Source organism: Prionailurus viverrinus, chromosome C1 (genome assembly GCF_022837055.1).
Source record: "Prionailurus viverrinus isolate Anna chromosome C1, UM_Priviv_1.0, whole genome shotgun sequence".
NCBI classification, from domain to species: Eukaryota; Metazoa; Chordata; class Mammalia; order Carnivora; family Felidae; genus Prionailurus; species Prionailurus viverrinus.
Genome location: NC_062568.1, coordinates 49890983 through 49911547, shown reverse-complemented (window position 1 = coordinate 49911547; position 20565 = coordinate 49890983). Strand labels below are relative to the sequence as shown.

The 20565-nt window shown below is 37.3% G+C and overlaps 1 protein-coding gene across 5 annotated transcripts in view; it reads right to left on the bottom strand.

Moving 5' to 3' along the window:
* Positions 1-11447, bottom strand: part of CCDC141 (coiled-coil domain containing 141) — a 232536-nt gene extending 221089 nt beyond the window's left edge. For all 5 annotated transcript variants that reach the window (XR_007155001.1, XR_007155002.1, XR_007155003.1 and 2 more), the window contains exons 1-2: positions 11092-11447; positions 8342-8464 (exon numbers count right to left, since the gene is read on the bottom strand). Coding sequence is in view for 2 of the 5 variants with exons in the window: in XM_047872361.1 (XP_047728317.1) it covers positions 8342-8464; positions 11092-11193 (225 nt within the window). In the remaining 3 variants the exon portion in view is untranslated. The remainder of the gene's footprint in view (positions 1-8341; positions 8465-11091) is intronic.
* Positions 11448-20565: the final 9118 nt, after the last annotated feature.

Sequence of the window (20565 nt, the reverse complement as noted above, 5' to 3'; positions counted from 1 at the left end):
TACATTTTTAATGCAAGTTTCCAAAATGAGTGTGTCAACCCAAATTCTCACCAATAGTAGGGCAAAAATGCCCCTTTCCTCATATTTTCACTCATTAGATATTATAAATATCTTGAATTTTTAATGATATTATTAGGCAAATCATGGTTTATTTTTTATTATTATTTAGTTTTGCTTCTCAGGCTATTACTGCTGTTGAACATCCCTTTTACATGGTTTATTGGTGATTTGCCTCCTGTGAATTGTGTATTTTTTATTGATTTTATTGGTTTATTTTTCTCTCTTATCAATATGAAGGATTGTAACCCTTTGCCTTTCATATAAACTGCAAATATATTCCCCTAGTCTATTGTTTGTGCTTTAAATTGGGCTATGGTGTCTGGAAAACTCATCTTCATTTTCATGACAGCCAATATCACTTTCTCTGTCAAGATTCCCTTGGATTCCCTGGCAGTTAGTCATTCTTTCCATACTATACCCATAATATTTTGTGGATATACCTGTGTGCTGAATTATAACTACAAACCTTTTCCTCCTGTTCAAGAAATTATACCAAAATGCTACTCAAATAGAGTAACATTATAATAAGTATATTTTTGAATCTGCTTTCAATTTTCGGAAAGCAAATCATTTATAAGCTTCAGAATTTTCTTTTTGCTTATCATTAGTACCATGACACCATCTTTCATTTTAGCGAAACTTAGTTCTACTTCTAAACTGTCTCCCCATGAAAATCTTGCTTTCTTCTTCTTGTCCCTTTTGGTTCATGACTCCTGACTTCAAAATCCCCTTAGGATGCCACGCTTGCTGTTACCCTCAGTTCTAGTTATATTTTGCTATGTGACAAATTGCTGCCTATTCTAGTGGCCTAAAATAATTGCTTATTTTGCTCACAATCCTCAACTTGAGCAAGGCTCCATGGGGAAGATTTGTCTTTGCTTCACACAGTTCAGCTGGGAAGTGTAACCAAGCCTGAGAATCAATCTACTTCCAACATGGCTCAGATGGCTCACTCACGTAAGTAGCAAGTTGGTGGCTGTTACCCAACGTCTCAGCCAGAGTGGTTGCTAGGAGCCTCAGTGCTTCTCCACATGGGCCTCTCTACAGTGCTGCTTGACTTCCTCACAAGTTGGTAAGGTTCCAAGAGTGACTATTTGAAATTACAGAAAGTAAAGGCAGCCAGGCTTTTGATACTTGGTCTGGACACTGGCACAGCATTATCTATGCTGTATTCTTTGAGTCAAAGCAGTCTCAGAGTCTGTTCAGTTTTAAGAGAATGGACACAGACTCCAATTCTCAATGGGAGGAGTGCCAATATATTTATGGCCATCTTTAATCTACCATAATCTACCTGTGTACTGAGTCCTTCTAAAGTTGTCAAAAACGTTGTCAGTATTTGCTATAACCAAGCCATTATCTGTTTTCTACAGAAACATGGAAGATGCCTCTCTTTCTTGCCAACTCTTTGTCACTTGGTGCCACAGCCACAGAGCAATATAGTGAGTGTCTCGTGTTTCCCACAGGCCCTTCACCTTCTGCCAAGGAGTCAAGCCCAACCTTTACTGCTGAACCAGGGTCAGGGATAAGATAGACTGTCCCCCACCCCCAATTTTTCACTCTACAGTCCCTATGCCTACAAAATATTCCACTTTTAGAATTCCTTCCCCTCCACTAAATCAATTCCCATCAACACTTCATTAGGTATTATCACACTCTGAACTGTTGCTTAGCCTGAACTAACAAATTATTTGTGATATTTACAATATTAACATACCTTAACTCCATGTCTGAAAAGCCTATTGTCATTGACTCTCTGACTTCACTTAAACCAACCTTCTCTTATAAAAACAATATCTTATCACATTGTCCATGGCACTTTCCAATCTAAAGAATGCTATTCAAATTTTATTTCACTCCATACCTCTAAGTACTCACTGGAGCTGACCATCTCAGAAAAGAAATACCCTGTAGACTAGAAAAGTGCCAAGTGAGGTGGGGGAAATCACTAGGAAGTTATACTGTTTCATAATTGTAAGATGGCTTTTTTTGTTTTTTAACAGAAAAGGTCTCCATTTTCAAAAGTGTAAAAGAAAAATTAAACTGCCTACTAGTTTCTATTCCCCCAGGGATAGTCCTCCAGTGACTTTCTCCAAAATTATCAGTGAAAAATATGACAGGTACTTCACAAGTGCAGAATACTAAGGCACAGATCCCTTTCAGCCATAGAGAAAAAAGAACACTCGTGAACTGTTGGTGGGAATGCAAACTGCTGCAGCCACTGTGCAAAACAGTACAGAGGTTCCTCAAAAAGTTAAAAATAGAACTATAACCAGTAATTGCACAACTGGGTATTCACCCAAAGAATACAAAAACACTAATCAAAAGGATATATGCACCCCAATGTTTATTGCAGCTTTATTTACAATAGCTAAATTATGGAAGCGGCCCAAGTGCCTCTTGACAAATAAGGAAGATGTGATATATATATACACATATATACATACAAAATGAAATGTTATTCAGCCATAAAAAAGAATGAAATCTTGCCATATGCAACAATATAGATGGAGCTAGAGAGTATAAAGCCAGTCAGAGAACAACAAATACCATATGATTTTACTCATATGTGGAATTTAAGAAACAAAACAATCAAAGGGGAAAAAAAAGAGACAAACCGAAAGTAGACTCTTAACTATACACAACAAACAGATGGATACCAGAGGGGAGTTGGGTGGGGGAAAAGAGTGAAATAGGTAAAGGGGATTAGGAGTACACTTATCTTGATGAGCACTCGGTAATGTATGGAATTGCTGAATCACTATATTGTATACCAGAAACTAATATAACACTGTATGCACTATATGTTAACTATGCTGGAATTAAATTTAAAAAAAAATTTTTTTAAGTATTGGAATTTGAATGGTACAAATTAATCTCACCTCTATACTGTCAAGATTACAAATGAATTGAAAAGTAGACATCAAGGTCAGATACAAATCAAATATCTGCTCTTATCAGGATTAGAAGATGGGTTGATTTGGCTTTTACTTTTTCTTCCTAAAATCTAGTCAATGGGACCTGCCTGTGAAGAGATTTGGGTCTGAGGCACAGACACACATTGAACCACCCTAGAGGGTGAGATGGTGTCCTGCCTCTGCTGGGCAGGGGCTCCCAGCCAGGTCAGCAGCAGCAGAGAGAATAAAGAATATGAAGCCCATGGGCAGTCAGGGTCTGCGCTGAGAGACATTGAGGTTGGCTTCCGCATGGCAGCCACTTTTCCTTGTCTCACCGGTCAGGTAACACAGCACCCCCTCACTCCTGTAGAGAAGAGAAAGGGAGCAGGAGAGATGGGTGGAAGAACTTAAGAGAATAGAATTTCTGACAGAGTAAATCTATCAGATTTGTGGGTCTATGGGAAAATAGGGAAAGAGAAAATGAATCTCCTGTATGAAGTAAACATTCAGGGTAAAACACTGCTATGGTGCAGATAATGTAAAATAGGTTAGTCCTCTTCTAATACTGTCCTAAAGGGTTCCATCATATTCTCAACATACATGCTATAAATTTTTCTGTAGTGTATAAATACATATAATTAAGTCACACAGATTTACTTTATTAAAATACATTCTTAATAGACCTTATCAGGAAGGTGAAAAGACAACCCACAGAATGGGAGAAAATATTTGCAAATCCTACATCTAACAAGGGATTAATATCCAGAATATATAAATAACTCCTACAACTCAACAACAACAACAAACCAAACAACCTGACTGAAAAATGGGCAAAAGACTTGAATAGACATTTCTCCAAAGAAGATATGCAATTGTCTAGTAAGTACATAAAGAAGCTTAACATCATCAGTCATTAGAGAAGTATAAATCAAAAGCACTTCATACCTAGTAGAATGGCTATCATCAAAACACAGAAAATAGCAATTTTGGGGAAGAATGTTGAGGAATTGGAACACTTGTATGTTACTGATGGGAATACAGTATAATGCAGCTGCTGTGGAAAACATTTTGGTATTTCTTCAAAAAGTTAAATATACCCAAAATGACTGAAAACAGGTACTCAGATACTTGTGTGCCAATGTTCATTGCAGAACTATTCATAATAGTGGAAAAGTGTTAACAGCCCAAGTGTCCATAAATATATGAATGGATAAATAAAATGTGGCATATCCATACAATGAAGTATTATTCATTCATAAAAAGGAATGAAGTTCTGATAAATGCTACAAAATTGATGAATCTTGAAAACATTACATGCTAAGTGAAATAAAGCCCAACACAAAGGACAAATATTATCTGATTCCATTTATATGAGGTACCTAAAACAGGCAAATTTGTAGAGGCAGAAAGTAGATTTGAAGTTACCAGAGAAGGGAGCAATTGGAGTCATTGCTTAATAGGTGCATAGTTTGGAGTGAAGGAAAAGTTCAGGAAATAGTGGTGATGGTTGTACAACACTATGTACAACAATTACTAATGTAATTAATGCCATGGAAATAAACACTTAAAATTGCAAATTTTACGTTATATATATATTTTACCACAAAAAATTTAAAGACTATATATTCTTAGTAAATAATCAAGTTTACAGCAGAAAATCATGCTATTCCATGTTTAAGGCAAGTTTTAATAAGACTTTTAGCTTTACTACTAATATACTTTGACTATCTCTTATTCATTCATTTCCAGCTAAGTGAATGGAATAGGACAAAAATGAGTATTCATTGTGTGAGGAATTTAGTCATAATCTGGTAACCAATACTTTTATGAGTCAAATAAGAGGTAAAATTTAGTATTTTATACTCCAAAGGGTCATTCTTCACTGAATGCTAATATTGCATATGTATAAATAGACAAGCCAGTGGCCGGAAGTTTTTTTGGTTTGTATCATTCCTTTGGACAATAGCAATGTAGTTAGTTGCAAGACACAGGCTGAGGAGAAGAATATTCTCAGCAATATCCCTAAGGTATTTCCAGTTCCTCTTACCTCCTGTAACCACTTAGAAATGTAATGTCGAGAGCAACCATAGGCAGATCTTCACCTGACTTAAATCTGTCTCCCCTTTCCCGAATTTCTTCTTTCTCATTAGAAATAATTTGGGTAAGGTTTGGGAATCTAGATGCCTTTTGGGAGTTAATGTTTTTTCCACATGATTATGCTTTCACCACTGAAAATAGGGAAACATTTTTTCTCTGGACATTCCACTGGAACTAAGTACTATACTGCTGAAAGGAAAATAATATCTTCAGGGTATAAACATTACCAACATTAGAAAAACTCATAAAAATTCTGTGTTTCCAGAAATTTTTCCTTTAGTCTAAATTACTAGGGTTTGAGATAATTTTCAATGGAGGGAAGAAAATTGCTTTTCTATCAAATTAAATATCCAGATTACTCTGATATATCAATTATTAACACAATTGTTATTATTATTATTATTATCTATATATCATTGCATTTGTCCCCCAACATTTTCTTTTTAGTTGTTTGAGGGTAATTGCTTTTATCATAATTTTTCAAATGAAGAACCTGAGACCAGAGAGGCTAACTGTTACGTCCAAATCAGAGTAAACTCAGTGCTGAAGCTTACACCCTGCCAACACCCCTTAAAGAGCATTTTTCTTTATCATTAGAACAAATTGCAGAATTCTGTGCATAGGAAAAAAACTGGAATGAATATTAAATATTAAATATTATTGGCTTATTGAACTACTAATGTTCTTATCATTCAAAAGCTCATATTAAAACTAACTTGGATCCAAAAATTTTGTGCTACAGGTTAAGTTGTGCCTACACTGACAGCATAATAGCTAATAAATTGATTAAAATTGTGATCTATGTATTTGCAATATGGAATTTACCTTTTTGTTATTTTAAAAAGGCTTTTGTCAGCCAATCTGGAACAGACTTCAGACTCCTTGGTTTCTTTTTTTTAATCAATCCTCCAATATTGGAGGATGATGCTACCATTTAAAATTTCTTGGGGGGGGTGGGTGGCTGAGTTGATAGTTATCGGGGGGGTCAGGGAGGGTATAGGAGACAGACATAAAGAGGTCACCATGAAAATGAGGCCTAGGTGAAGCCAAAGGCCTTTTTACCTAAAACCACACGCAGAGAGGGAGAATGGTCCCATGATCCCATGGCACCTTATGGTAAGATCCACAATGGATATGAAGCTTTGATCTATATCCTCTCTCTTCATTTTACAGTTAAAAAGCCTGATGTCCAGAGGGCTAGTCCATAGTCAGAAGACTGGCATTAAAGGACAACAAAACTTTAAAATCTAGAATCACAAGCACCTTCTGAGGGTGGATCCTGTTAAATGGGAAGCCCTTTTCCAGCAGAGCTCCTGAATGGATTTAGGAATAAAAATTTGAGCATAGTTGCTGTGAAGCTGAACTGCTTTGCCTAAGAGAGCACTCCCCCCAGGAGTTGTGTGGGCCTGGACAGGAATAGGGTTGGGAGAAAAGAGAGGTAGCCTAAAAGGTCCAGAATTCCATGAGCTTCCCCACCACTCACACTTCATTAATAGACCAGGAGATGCTGGCTGGCATGAATTATTAATGGGAACTGGGGAAGGGATGTAGTTTCGAGTCCAAGTTAACTTCAGCAGAAACAGCTGGCAGGTGTAGAAGAAGGAGCTGGGGACACAGGAGACCGTGAGAAAGTAAACTGCTGGGGATAAGCAGGAATTTTGAGGAAGTGCTGGGTTTCCACAATTCGTGGAATTCAGTTTTTTTGTGTAGCAGTAGCAAGACTTTGAATTTTCAGCTGAATTATGCTAGTTAGTGGTATAATTAGTGCTAAAACATAGATCTTTTGATTCCTGGTTCAATGTTCTTTCACATCATAATGTGTTCTTTTCTTATATACAAAGGACTTCCTGGTGGCCAGGGATTTCTCCTTTGAAAGATACCACAGAGACCAGAGCAAGGAGCTGTCTAAATAGGAAAATAAATTCTGGATTCTAATGGCTCCCTCCTTCAGTACTAATTCTTTCTTCAACTTTCCAGTCTGATATACCCAATTACTTTTACTACTGTCCAATCAGGAAACCACTGTCCGTATATATCAGATGCAGTTTATATCTGCTTCTAAATCTAGGAAGCAAGTATAAAATCCAGCCTAGATGTTCAAAGAAGCCAGTAATATTAAAGTACTAAAAACACAGAGTCATTGCAGGCTGCCTAATCAACCCTCTTTGATCTTAGTGAAGACATTCATTTACCCGCAAGGGCTATTACTCACAGGGCTGGTTGCATCAGAGCTCTGTCCTTAGAAGGGGACACCACTTGGGGTTTAAAGTGACTCTACCTGTCACTGCCTTGAAATTCTTAATAATTTGATTTCCAAATTTGTGTTTTGTAAGTAAAGTTCACTGGGACAACAGAGGAAGTGCTGGAGGATTGGAGTCTTATCTCACATGGGGTTCTGCCTCCCAGGGAAATTCTCTTTGCTATCCTGTCTGTTCCCCCGCCCTTGTTCAGTGACCTCTGCCATCGGCTTGGTGGGGTCAGGGCACAGTTGGGAAAGGTTGAGATCAGGCCCACACCCTGTGCACTGAGTCATGGCCAGGGCACAGAACCTGTGAGGCTATGCACTTGCCCAACACGTATCCCATGCCAGAAGGAGCTAGACATTAAATAGTAGATCAAATACAATATGACAAGTCAAGAAAAAGCATTTTCTTGCTTTTTGAACAGGAGGTCCACCTTTTTATTTTGCACTGAGCTCCACAAATTATGTAGCTGGCCCTGAATAGATACCTTATCTGGCAATCTCAAGATAATTTTATTTTTAGATTCTGAACTAAATAACCACAATATATATATGGAATAATAACTCTAATTTTACTAAAATTATTATTTGGTTTCAATAACTCTTAATATTAAATACAAAATCAGATACTTTCAATAGTTCAACAGAGGCAAAATAAGCTTCTATATTATTCTTGCCAGCAGGTATCATTAACAATAAAAAGTTTGGATCTGTTGTTGTGATTTGACAGCATAATGGATGAAATGGAAAAATGATGGAATTTTTTTTTTCACTGAGACAGCCAGGAAAAAAAATAGTTATTTCTCCACAGTGAAATATTATCACTCCATATTTTCGATCACATTTGGGGAAGGGTTTTAAAAATCTTGCTACTTCTCTCCAATGCTGGTATTTGCTCATAAATAACTATAGAGTTTTTCCATTATCTATGTGGCACTATATTAAAATGGCCATAGGCCAGTGATATCAGAGAAATCAAGAGGAAATATAAGAAATAGCTTTTTATTTCTTTTTAATTTTGTACCTGCTTCACATTTTAATATCTTACCTTGAGCTTGGCCAAAAGAAGTTCATGATCATGAAGAAGTTTTTTGGTCTCATCTTGACTGCTACCAATTTCTAGAAGATTGGGCTGTGATTCAGCCAATTGAAGTTGTACCCACTTGCCACACTAAAAATAAAAATGAAATAAAATGTACTTTCAATTCCTCTTGTTCCTTCCCTTTTCTCTTTTTTCTTCTTTTCTCTTTTTTCTTTCTTTTTTAGTTTCAGTTATACTGTGAACACTTTATTCTTTTCATAGAGATAGGCCTTATTTAAATTGAAATCTAACAGGTTTAAATTTTTTTTAATGTTTATTCATTTTTGAGAGACAGAGAGAGACGGAGTGCAAGCAGGGGTGGGGCAGAGAGACAGGGAGACACAGAATCTGAAGCAGGCTCCAGGCTCTGAGTTGTCAGCACAGAGCCTGATGTGGGGCTCAAACTCATGAACCTGACCCCAAGGTCCTCAGGTTCATGACCTGAGCCCAAGTCGGATGCTTGGCTGACTGAGCCACCCAGGTGCCCCAAAATCTAACAGTTTAATATAAATCCGTGCACTGTTTTGTTTTTTATTCTTAGGGTAAATTCTTTTCTCTTGGCATATTGTATTTAAGTTGAAAATTGCCAAATGAAGAACACATGCAGTAGATTATTATTGAAAAGCACAAAATTACAGAATTTGTGACACAATTGTACATTCTCTCTCTCTCACAAGACTTAATACCATAAAAATAGTGAAATTGCACCTGATCAAGCAGGATGCAAACTTCACCAAAGGGGAAAGGTTTTGTAAATGCAATTTAGGCTGATTAGTGTCTTTACCTTGACCCTGCTCGTTCAACTGGAAAGAATAAACAGCAGATGAAGCAACAGACTTTTAACTTATAGTGAAGTAAAAACATAACACTTTCCAACTTTTGTTGTTAAGTAATCAATAACGTGGGTATGAAAATGTCAATAAAATTAGATGGGTCTGACAACAGCCATATGAATGCAGCCAGCTTGTTTTCCACACTTAGGGCACTTCCATCGCTCCAAAATGTAATTCACCACTGCATTTCCTGAGGAATTTCTTTTCTAAGAAGCAACAACTGATGAAGCAAGGGGAACTACTAACAGGCACGTGCACTTGGATAAGCAAATCGCTGAAAAGAAATGAAAAAAAAAGAACATGTGGCCAGTCCAGATCATTAGTGCCTAAAACAGTTTTGAAACAAACCCATACAGATGAGACACAGACACTTCTATTCCTTTCTACTTTGAATAGCTTGAGATTTATTTGATATGGGGCACCAGTGAGTTAAAGAAGTTGTGGAAGGTAATCAGAGGGCACATTCTTAGAAACACAGTCTAGTTAAAACAAGTATTTCCAGTGTAATTTTAGGGTTTTTTTTTTCCTGTACTGTCAATTGACCTCTGATTCTCATATAGTTTATTCCATATACATTCTTCCTCTTCCTGCTCTAAGAAACGTTCCCTGTTTGAGGGAAAGAAAAGTTAGCTTTTTTTAAACAATGAGTTTGCCTCTTTTCCCTCATTGCTGAAATTTATAGTTACTCAAAGCATCATAAAATCACATGCAAATGATCAACTTTTGCTACTTCTGCTCCAGGCTTCTTTTCATGTTCACCTATTGCCTTTGAAAGGATTTGAGGGCAAGGTAGTCAGCAGAGGTGCTGTTTACATGAGGGCCAGGTCTCAAGAGCAATGGAATAATGCTGGTAGGAACACTTTACAATCAGTGCTTCTATAGTGAATCGTATCAAGTATAGTGCTCAGTATCAAGTGCTGCTTTCCTGTTACAAATTTTCATATTAACATAAAATTTGCAGCAACTACATTAAACTGAACAGGACTTGGTTCAGGCTTCTAACAAAGGCCAGAAAAATCATTCAACTCAGGCTGGTGAGGTCCTGGAAGTAACTCGCTGGTGAGCACCAGCTTGTTTGCCCGGTTTCCTTCATTAAACACTGAATTCCTGAGGTAGTGAACTGTCTAAATGCAAGCAAAATTCTTCAGAGATTTTTGCGGGACATGTTCATAGGAAATAAAAATCATGGATATCTTCTTCAACCTAAAGGCATGTGGCCATCTTTGCAATCAGCAAATTGTTTGACATAAAATATGCAATAGCCTTAAGCCTCAAGTGGCTTCCACCTCCTGGTGTTAAGGGCAAATTTGACACATGCCCTTTGCACCTTCCTTGGCAGGGTCTTCACTCCCCCAAAATGTGTTAAGAATTTACTAGTGCCTTCCCCATGTCAAAACCAATGCTGTGAAGGGCACATATCAGAGCCTCTTGTTAGGTGTTCCCTGCCCTCCATCATGCTCAAAACAGTGCCACTCCCTGTCTCCTGGGACCGACCTCTTCCCTCCTCCATCATATCCACTCTCAAAAAATCACAGACATTTTACTGGTCCACTTGACTCTCCAGCCTGGTAATCATGAACTTGTAGTCATGAGTACCTTGTCTTTCAAAGTCAAACCGAAAGTACATGGTAGAGGTTTCTGATTTTGTTTTAATTAAGTTGCCCGCAGATGTTTTCCTACTAACTGAAAGAGAAACTATAGTAAGTAGCTGAGACTTAGAGGTTTGTTTCTGTTAGTTGCCAGTTTAAGAAAGCAGGAAGATGTACTTGCTGTGTTATTTTCTATATGCTGTGTGCTGCCGACTGTGTGGAATGTTCTCTAGGATTATCAACACACAGCACAAAGCCAACAGCCACGGAGAAAAAAAGAAAGTTGTTACCTTACCTTTACGACAGCTATAACAATTTTGGAGTCTCCGGCCTGAACAGCTACTGAACTGACTGTTGTCGTAGAAAACTCCACACCGGGACTTCCTCGGCTGGACATGGTACTTCAGAACCAGAATTTATACTCTGGACAGCCTCTGGACAGAAGTGTGTCTGCTGGTCATTTCAGAAGGCAATCACTGGGGTTACTTGGATTCATTCAGGGAAAGAGCTCAGCTTGCACTGATTACTCTGCCAAAAGGAAAGAACAGGAGGTTAAAAATAGACAACCCCATTGAGTTTATCACGGGAGAGAGCGAGAGAGAGAGAGAGAGAGAGACAGAGAGAGAGAGAGAGAGAGAGAATGGGAAAGAATCGCCACACCCCTAGAATGGTAACACTAAGTGCCTGTTATTTTTGCCATTATCTTAAATAGGGAGGGCATTTTCTAAACTCTCTGCCTATCAGCTGATGCTTGATAGCAAATGGAAAAAAACAATTACATCCTGACAATTCAAATTAGTTTTGCCATTGACTCTATACAGTTACAGTGGACTTTGAAACCAGCCAGTCATGGACCTGAATATTAATCTTTTTAAGATTTTTAAGTCTTCCTTATGCAAAGAAAACCCCCAAAAATGTACTTTAAAAATAAGTTCTAGAATTTGTTTTGGGATTAAGCCACAGAACTGCTTGTAATTTTAGACCAATTTGATTTTCTAAAACTTAATGTCTTTTGTCAAATGAAGTTTATGCAGAATGGTCACATTTTCTCAGAGCTTCATATATCTTAGGGACATTTTAAAAATATTTCAATGAGCAGTTATCAAATAGATATCTACCATTTCAGGATTTCTCTGTGACTAGTGCACTCCACTGAGCAGCATTTTTAATTCAGTTATCACAACTACCTGGGAGTAATATATCTTGCTATCACCTTTTAATTACAGCACGAAAATGTTTTTTGTTTAATTAAAGAATAACACTGTATATTGCACAAAATTTTTTTTTAAAAAGGATAACAACATATTTTCAGGTTTGGTTTTCATTCTCCCCCCACCACCTATGCAGCTTCAAATCAGAGCTAAGATCAGCAGATTAATCCTATTGCTAGAAACCCAGCGTGTGCCACAAGTTGTCTGTGGTATTAAACAGCAGCTGTTGGATTCCCTGTCAAAGAACAGCTGAAAATAACACTGAAGTTTAGGTCAGAGGTCAGATGCGAATACATCAGAGATACTGACTCCAAAGCCGCTAGAGCCATTGGAAATCCCTGGGACAAAGCCAGAATGGAGGATATAGCAATAAACAGAGTGAAACAGAGTCTGCTCACTGTTTAAACCTTTAGCTCATTTCAAAAGCATGCTCAGGTTCAGGCCTAATGTTGAGAAGACTGACTCAGAGCCATTGCTTTGTTTTGTTAAGGTTCGTGATAATATTCTTGAGTCAAAGTGGGGAAGTGCTTTCACATATACTTTGGTGTTCAGCAGTTATTTTTGTTTCTCAGAACGTGTCATGGCTGCTCTGCAATTATGTAGCCATGACCCAGGTCTCTGGTCTCAGCATCTGCCTGCTGGCCAGCAAAACGGAAACCACGCCTGGATCCCAGGTGCTGGGATCCACAAATTTGTCTGACACCATGAAGGGTGCAGTTGGAACAAGCTTGGGAGAGTAGATACCAAGAGATGCCATGATGTCGAAAATATCATAAATGATTTCATTTCACGGCAGAGATGGAGAACCAACCTGAACTCTTTGTTGAGTTTGCCTCAGTGTCAAAGGCAGGTTCCTTCCACTTGAGCAAATAGTCCAAACAAACCAAAACAAACAGAGAAAAACCAGTTTTCCACTAATTGCCCTCAAGAAAAACCAAGAGTTGACAACTGTATCACATAATACCCACACCCTAAATTAAAATGCCCAAAGGAGCGTTGCTTAAATCACTGTGTACATTGTCAGCCAGAACAGCAAACAGTGACCTGCACCCAAAATCCACAGTGCACTTTCACTCCAAGTTAATCTTGTTAGAAACTCAGTGTGTCATAGTTGCATACAGACCCTCAGAAGGCAGAGACACCTTTAGTCAGCAGGCTGCAAAGACTACGGCTGGGAAAAGAGTGGTTATGTCCATAAAGCCCCACTTCAGATGGAGGATTGTGTAACGGGTGTGGACCGCAGGGTGGAATGTGTGGCACCGCTGGCCCACACCAAGGCAAAGGAGAAGAGAGATAAAAAGGACAGAAAACATGGCTTCAAGTCTGATTAATTCCAGTTTAAGGACAAAGGGAATTAGAAATATTTAAGACTTTATTAAAAGATTAATCCAGCCCTTCAGCAGCAAAGGTAGTACTTTTGCCTTTTTATGTATAGATGACCATTCTTTGTTAAGTAGATGGAACAGGCCTGGGGTGTTGCATACAGAAATTGTTTTCTATGTTAGGAGACATGAAAAATAATGCAAACTGCATGCATGAATTTAGGTGATTTTTGACTAATATTTTCAAATTCGAATTCTTGGCTTTAAAACCTTTAGAAGACTTTAATCACTTTTTTCTCTCTGTCCCTTGCTTTCTATTTTCTTCCTTTTTGACTTTTTAGTCCTTTCCCCTTTTATAGAAGGTCCATCCATACCTAACTAGTTTTGAACCTTGACCTATGTTTCTTCATCTAGCATGATATTTAATTACAACTTGCACCATTAACACTGGGAAACAGTTTGGAGAACAGTTGGTATAAGATACATTGTACTACAGAAACTGGTACACTATAATTAGTTTGTTTTTTTTTTTAAAAAAAAGCTTTTTGAGATACAGTTTGTTTATACTCCACCTCCCCAATCATCACAAAAAAAAAAAAAAAAACAAAACCAAAAAAAAACACATACACACACAAAAACCAAAAACAAACCCCAAAACCAAACCAAAACAAAAAACCTTACAGGCATTCTCATATCCTTTGAAGTTTATGGAGGATCTTTCAGGGGTTATTATTCTGTCTCTGTTTATCCCTCTGGGAAATGCCTGTTTTTATACTAGCTGAATTTTAGTGAAGCATCTTCCATGGGGTATATCAAGCCCATCTTCCATGGGCTATAACTGGATTCTAAAGAGTTACAAATAGCACTTTTTCCCCCAATATTTTTTACTATGGTAAAATACACATAACATGAAATTTACCATCTCAACTATTTTTAAGTGTTCAGTTCAGAGACATTAAATACATTCACTATGTTGTGCAACCATTACACTTACCTATCCGCATAACTATTTTAATCTTGTAAAACTGAAAATCTATACCTGTTAAACAACAGTTCTCCATTCCCTCCTCTCCCAATCCCCTGGCAACCACCATTCTGCTTTCTGTCTCTATGATTTTGACTATTCTAAATACTTCACAGAAGTGGAATCATACAGTATTTGCAGCTGGCTTATTACATTTAGAGTAATGTCTTCAAGGTTCATCCATGTTGCAGTATCTGTCAGAATTTCATTCCTTTTTAAGGTTGAATAATACTCCATCGTGTGTGTGTGTGTGTGTGTGTGTGTGTGTGTGTGTGTGTGTGTGTATACACCACATTTTATATTCATTCATCCATCTGTGGACACTTGTGTTGCTTCTATGTTACGAATATGGGTGTATACATTAACTCTTTGAGATCCTGCTTTCAATTCTTTTGGGTGTATACCCAGAAATGGAATTGCCATATTATATAGTAATTCTATTTTTAATTTCTTAAATGTGAGGAAACATCACATTATTTTCCATGGTGGCATATAGCACATTTTAATAAAATATAGGTAGCTATATAGGTAGCTAGTAGTTGAAAACTTGATCATGTGATTACATTTTACTTTTGTCTATAGATATCACATTAAAAACATATTTTTGGGGTGCCTGGGTGGCTCAGTTGGTTAAGCGTCTGACTTCGGTTCAGGTCATGATCTCACGGTCTGGGAGTTTGAGCCCCGCGTCGGGCTCTGTGCTGACTGCTCAGAGCCTGGAGCCTGCTTCAGATTCTGTGTTTCCTTCTCTCTCTGCCCCTCCCCTGCTCATGCTCTGTCTCTCTCTGTCTCAAAAATAAATAAAACATTAAAAAAAATTTTTTTTTAAACATATTTTCTTGGAGTGCCTGGGTGGCTCAGTCGGGTTAAGCATCTGACTTCGGCTCAGGTCATGATCTCCAGTTCATGAGTTTGAGCCCTACGTTGGGCTCTATGCTGACAGCTCAGAGCCTGGAGCCTGCTGCAGATTCTGTGTCTCCCTCTCTCTCTCTCTCTCTCTCTTTCTCTCTCTCTCTCTCAAAATAAAATAAACATTAAAAATTTTTTAAAAATAAAATTTGTAAACATATTTTCTTTGTTGGAGTATATGTGAGGTCTGCTCATTTCTTCATAGAGAATCGCAGGTGTTTGTCTTAATTAATACTATCAATACTTAAACTTTATAAAGACAAATTAGATAGACCTGACATAAATAAAACAGAATGAGTCTATTTATCCAGTTTAAAAATTCAAGGCAAAACTTCCTCTGCTACTATTATTGTTAGCAGTAATAATAGCTACCATTTAGTGATAGTTAACTATATGGCACAAACTGGGACAAGTGCTTTATGCTCTTTATTCTATTTAATCCACTAATAAGACTGGAAGACTTATTTTCCTGACTTTATAAATCACACATACACACTGATTTACTGATACCCACCACTTCTTGTCCAAAATTTTCTGCCTGGGTTTCAAAGCTATATATGTCCTGGCCCCTTCTACCTGCCCAATGACATACACCATTATTATAATTCAGTTGTTCTATGCAGGAGTATTATCCCCTTCTTCCCTTCTTCTATCCACTTAGGACCAAAATGAAGTACCAACTCCTTTTAAAAGTTGAAATACCTGCCTTTATATTCCTCTTTTTTAAAATAAGACTGTTCTCAAAATTTAATAATTATATATTTATATTACACATTTGCTTTGTTTCTAACTATTTCATTTCCATTAGTATTATTTCTCAACTAGATTTGAAGCTCTGTATGGAAAGGAGCCATGTCTTAACATTTTGGAGGATCTTTTCAGACCACCTCCTAGGATCATCGTAAAGATTAAGAGTTGTTTACATAGAGTGCTTGGAAGAGGACCTGGTCTTTAGCAAGTGCCATATACAGAGCTCAACACTAGGCACAGAATTGGTGCTTATAAATACTGGTTGATTGACTGAATCACATTATATAAAACAAAAAGTTACTTTTAATTAAGTCAGTATTTATTCATGCAACCAACAGTTATTAGCATTTGCTCTATGCCAATCACTTAGGCATCAGAAATACAGCAGTGAGCGAAACACAGGTCCCTACCTTGAAAAAGTGATATTCCAGGAAGAAAATATGGATCATAACCAATAAAATAAGCAACCCAGATAAAAATACACTGTGATAAAAACTAGGGGAACAACAACTAGTAGTAGTTTAAGTAGACTGAATCACATATTTAGAATTTTCCAGAGAAATCAGGGGATACATTCAGGGTATTTCTATTAGAATATAGAGACTAACAGGAATAATAAACTGATAGTTGTCACAAAACAACAACAACAAAATAAATCACCCAATATAGCAAAGGCAATGAGTTAGGAGCATGGGTTCTGAAGTCCCACTGCCTTAATCTCCCTGTGCCTATTTCCTTACTGCAAATTGGGGATGATGGGAATACCTACATCAGATATTTTTTGAAGGAGGATAAAATAGGTTAATATCTGTAAAAACACTTAAAACAATGTCTGGTACATAGGTGGTATTCTGATAGGCATATGTGATTATTTCTAAGATGACAATATCTGTTAAGGGATATCCTAAATCTAGCAACCGCCAAAAAATTTGAAACAAATTTTTAAAATTAAGGTGAATTAAAACACATGCTTAACAACCCAAGTGGATTAAATATATTAGAAAGACACAAAATATGCATTACCAGGGAGGAAATTATTTTACTATAATCAGATGGTAAAAGCATTTCAGTGAGTCATCATTTCTAGAGTTCATCTTTATCATTCACTTTAGCCAAAATTTTTCCTAAGTCATTCTTTATATTATTTAATACTTCTCCTGTTATCTCTCATTTATTTTAGATTACAAGCATTCTCGTTTAATTGCCATTCATAAGTAAATGGAAGTTGCTCTTTCCTCTTAAAACAGCCTCCATTCTAGCCATCAGCTTATTCTTCTATGCATGTATTCACTTGTGCATTCATTGAGTATGGTTAAATACCTACTAAGTGTCAGGCACTATTCTAGATGCCAGGCACACAGCAATACACAAAACAAGGTTTATTCACTGATGGAGTTGCCTTTTGGTGGAAGAGACATAATCAAATAGGGAACAAGAAGTACATATATAATTATGTTAGGATGTAATAAATGTTAAGGAAAAAAAATAAGGCAAGGTAAGGAGGAGAGAGTGAACAGGAGAAGAGGGATACTATTTTAGGAAGGAGTCAGGAAAGGTGTCACTAATAGGTGAGATTTGGTTAGAGACCAGGATTAAATTAAAAAGGGCAAGACATGCACATATCTCAGGGAAGAACATTCCAGGTAGCTGGGGCATGATTAGGTTATATTTAAAAAGCATCCAGTGTAGGTCAGGGTAGCTGGAGCCGTGTCTTGAGAGAAAAGGAGTCTGATGGAACATGAGCCCTAGAGTTAGTGGTGCCTAGTTCATCTAGGGTCCTCTATGTAGGTGCCTCTATATCCTGGTTTGCTTGGGGCAATCATGGTTTACATCTGTTGCCCTGGCATAATTACTCTTAAGGCCCTTTCACTTGTAAGAGTCCTATTTGGATGATAAATTATGTGGCTACCCTGCTATTAAGCTGAAGTAAGGACTTTGGATTTCATTCTGTGAGATGGGGCAGTGTTGCAGGGTTTTCGTCCAAGGAATGACATCGTTTGACATAACATTCTTAAAAAAATAAAAAAGAAAAGAAACAAAAACAAAAAACACTCTTTGTGGAGAAGAGACTGTAGGATGAACTCCTTAGTACCCAACACACAAATACCAACACAATGCTCCTTTGGGATACTTCTTTATGGTGATATAAGTTTCACTTAAGAAGAATAACATATCCAAAATATCATGTCTCCTTTTGACAGTTTTATTCTTTCTGTAAATAGCTTCCAAAGATTGTGTTACTAAACATATTTAATGACATATAAATCCTTAGCTTTTCTGTAAAACCTGGAAGAATAATTATAAACAAGCAACTTCTGTATCCAGCAAATTTCCTATCTATGAATGGTAAGGAAAATAAAACAAAACTCAGGCAAATCCAAAGAATACTTAATTTGGTCAAAAGATCAAAGGTGACTTGTGTTTATTATAATTTTAAGTAACTGTATACCAAAGATGGTGTGCAAAATATCAATATTTGTGTACATCTTTTCTTGAAAATTCTCTATTGAGAGAAACGTATGACCTGGAAAACTGTCAAATATATGTGTAGACTCCAATTAAAATGAACAGTAACCATGTGACTATTACTGATTTGGGAAAACTCCTTTCTGAATGAGAGAGCTGTGTATAATATTTCAAACCAGAAAAAGTTAAAAAAGATCACTGAAAAACTTTCATGTGCAGTGTTTATTTTTTAAAGTTTAAGTCACAAGACTTTCTACCTGTGTTGAGCTGTGCTCTTAGGCTTTGATGTAGCAGTGTTCGCTGTCTGATAGAGTTCCCTTTAACATAATGAAGTGTCCTAAGAGTTACCCTTCAGAACAGTGGGTGGTTGGTTATATGAGAAGATAGGAGTCTTAGTCAATTTGATTTTGGAAATTTAAATTTCTTTTGTTTTTCCCAACTGTTACTAAACTCTAGTTGAGGCTGAGAATTTCCATCCCAGAGTAATCCCCAGGGAGGCCTAAAGAGCAGAAGGTCTTCCAACTGCTTGGGAAGCCAGCACTGACACTGAGGGGAAACTGTCACTTCTCCACGCAGCAAGAGTTTTTGCCAAGGAAGGAAAAATCATATAATGTAAAACCCAAGGACATAAAAATCAGATATCCTACAAAGGATGGTATTAGCCATGGATTCTAGTAGGAAGTATATAAAGAGGTAAAAGGAGGAAATGTGTCGTTTTAAAACATGAGGTTTTAGTAAGAAACATAAAGATATAAAGAAACAAATGTAAATATGTATATATTGCATTTGTGTAATAATAATATGCATATGTGTGCAGATATGTATATTATATATAATTTTTTAATGTTTATTTTTTATTTTGAGAGAGAGAGAGAGTGAGCATGAGCAGGGGAGGGGCAGAGAGAGAGGGAGAGAGAGAGAGAATCCCAAGCAGGCTCTGTGCTATTAGCACAGAACTCCACTCAGGGCTTAATCTCACAAAACATGAGATCATGACCTGAGCCAAAATCAAGAGTGGGTCGCTTAACTGACTGAGCCATCCAGGCATTCCACGTATGTTATATAAAATAAGGCTCTTTTAAGTAGTATTACAATGGGCTTTCTCAATTATATGGGATGATGTTTCATAATTTACTAACAGTTTATTATGACAAAGCCAGTTTTAACAAAATTCTACTGTAGATTATATTTTTTAAGGCCTGAGTTTCTAAAAATTTACTGTATGGACTTTAAGATCTGCATCCTCACTCCAAGTAAGAATGCCTCATACCAGTGTTCACACAGAGGTCCCTTGTTATGAGAATCTTCATTTTTGTTAATGCATCACTCACCCAAGTCATCGAACCCAACATGAAAGGCAATGATTGCGGAGAATGTCCGGAAGGATAAAGTTACTAACACCTGCAGGAAAAAAGATATTCATATCCTAGGGGTTTTAGGGAAAACAGGAAACAAGATGAGAGAAACTCACAGAAACCTGGAAATCAAACATGGAAACAAAAGTAGCAGCTCATTTGTGCCCCACCCCACACAACTAACACCACCCTAAGCAAACCAGTTTCCTATCACAAATTCCACACTCACAAAGGAAGAACTTCAAAAGCAAAGTCAATTTACTCTATGTAGAGTTTGGATTCTGCTTCTGGCTGTCCCTGCTTTAAGCTCCTGCTATCAGGGTGAGCTGATGACCTCACCACAAAATGTTTGCTGAGCACCTGCTGTGCACAGGCCCTGATTTCCTATATTAGCACCATCCTCATCAAATACTTTTAGATTTGTAAAACGAGTAACCACTGAATCTGGCTGGGACCCTCAGCAACCTTATACTCCAGTTAACACAGGATTATTATTTCTGTGACAGGAGTTGGAGGATTAAGGGAGAAGAAATTCAGTGGCTTTATTCAAGTTGATGAGTCAAGTCAGTCCACAGCCCAGCCACTTCCCTCTTCGTCTTTTGCTCCAGTACCGCAGAGAGGAAGCTCTTTTATCCTAATGTGAAGTCAAACATTATTCATTTGGAGGGCACACACACCCTTCATTCAGCAAGTTCACACAGTTGAGCACTTCCTAGACAGAGCTCTGAGTCA